The sequence below is a fragment of the Pundamilia nyererei genome, unplaced genomic scaffold (assembly GCF_000239375.1).
Source record: "Pundamilia nyererei isolate P.nyererei 1_Seehausen unplaced genomic scaffold, PunNye1.0 scaffold00024, whole genome shotgun sequence".
Lineage (NCBI taxonomy): Eukaryota > Metazoa > Chordata > Actinopteri > Cichliformes > Cichlidae > Pundamilia > Pundamilia nyererei.
In genome coordinates this window covers 4,504,792-4,506,490 of record NW_005187425.1, presented here as the reverse complement: position 1 = coordinate 4,506,490, position 1,699 = coordinate 4,504,792, and the positions used below count along the sequence as shown (strand labels likewise).

Genomic DNA, 1,699 nt, shown 5'->3' with positions numbered 1-1,699 from the left:
ATATTACTAACAGGAGGGTCGTGCAGTAGTCAGACAGCACTTGTACACACAGTAACAGCAACATGCCTCATGTCTTTACAAGGCAACATGAGAAATGACAGTAATATAATGCGGCATTCATCACGGGAGATAACCCATCTGGCATTTGTAAAAAGCTGTGGGAGTTGTAAAAAGAGCGAGCACTATTTAAGGCAGGCGAGTTAAATGGGTCATGTCACATATTTAGAACAACTGTATGTCAAGCAGATTAGATACAGACGTACCTCAGGAACCTCATCTCCTCATTCCTGGTGTCGTTATCAGTCACTATCTTAGACGTTGTCACACTAACCTCCACACCATCCACCATGAACTTGCGTGTCTTTTTAAGAGTCTTCTTCTGTCGTTTTGACTCCTACCAAAAAGCAGGGTTGCTTTAGAGGATCGAGTAATCAGGGTAGTGTTGATAATGTAATAACTGATGGTGTAATAGTGGCACAGACTGTATTACCTGCAAGGACACAGAGCCCCCTTCTTTGCTCTTAGACAGGAAGCTGGAGATAGACAGATTGAGGTCGAGGCTGTTGCTATCAGCAGCAGAGCTGCTCCCAGAGTCAGAATCCTTCTCCACATCTGGCCTGATCACAGCAGGGCTTCCTTGCTCCATCTTGGCTTCTGAATCCGTTTCGCTCTCTTGGACAGAGACAGCATCTTGGGAAGTGCTCTCATCTGCGTGGGTTGCTTTCTCTTCTTCTTCGTTCACACAGGAATCTTTAGGTGGGACCACTGAATCCTCAGGGGTGTCTTTAACTTCATCACAGATGCCATTTGTAGACTCAGTTGGTACTTGTTCCTTTAGCTCAGCTTCCTCTGTGATCTGGCTCTCTTGTTCAGGCTGCTGTGACTCCTCATGGGCCTCATCCATAGGCTTCTCTTCTGGTTTTGTTTCTATAGGCTCAGCAGATGACTCATCCACACTTAATTTTGTGTCTTCATTTATAAACGTGTGTCTTCCATCTGATTCCATATTCTCAATGTTTACATTTTCATCTGTGCCATTAGCCATGGCTTCCATTGTGTTCTCTGTTAGTTTGGGTTCAGTCGTTTCCTCCTCGGATTCTTTGCTTTCTTTTTCTACCTCTGGCTCATCTCTTGGAATGGATTCTGTTTTTTCTGCATCTTCAGGTTCTGCTTGTGATTCTCTGGATTCTTCTTTACCAGCTTCTTTTTCTTTCTCTTGCTTCCCCTGCTCTGGCTCTTTTTCTTCCTCCATTACCTGGGTAGTTTCATCACCCATTATCCTTTCTTCTGTCTCCTTCTGTTCCTCCTCTGTTTCTGTGACAAGTTCTTGGTTGTCTGTTGTATTTACAGGTTCTTCTGGCTGTGAAACTACTTGCTCAGCAGACGTCTCTTCACCTTGACTCTCTTCTGGTTTAGGCTCTGTGGAGTCATGTGAGATGACATCTTTGCTGGGCTCTACTAGTCCAGATGCCAGGTCTTCATTACTGGCATCAGACACCTCATTTAATTTCTCCTCCTCAGTCTTGTCTACCTCACTTGTTCCAAGTCCTTCATCAGATAACTTATCACTAGTCTGGTCCTCAGCAGGCTCAACTTCCATCTTTTCTTTAACAGCCTCAAGAGTGGAGGGAGTTGATGGAACTTTGTCATCTTCTGAGCTGGCCACACTGACATCAGAAGGTGCTCGCTTGTGCCCGGG

The 1,699-nt window shown here is 45.0% G+C and overlaps 1 protein-coding gene across 1 annotated transcript in view; it reads right to left on the bottom strand.

The window, feature by feature from the left end:
* slka (STE20-like kinase a) overlaps positions 1-1,699 on the bottom strand; it is a 21,495-nt gene that overhangs the window by 10,743 nt on the left and 9,053 nt on the right. The window contains exons 9-10 of the mRNA XM_013909396.1: positions 491-1,699; positions 264-394 (exon numbers count right to left, since the gene is read on the bottom strand). Of these exons, the coding sequence (XP_013764850.1) occupies positions 264-394; positions 491-1,699 (1,340 nt within the window). The remainder of the gene's footprint in view (positions 1-263; positions 395-490) is intronic.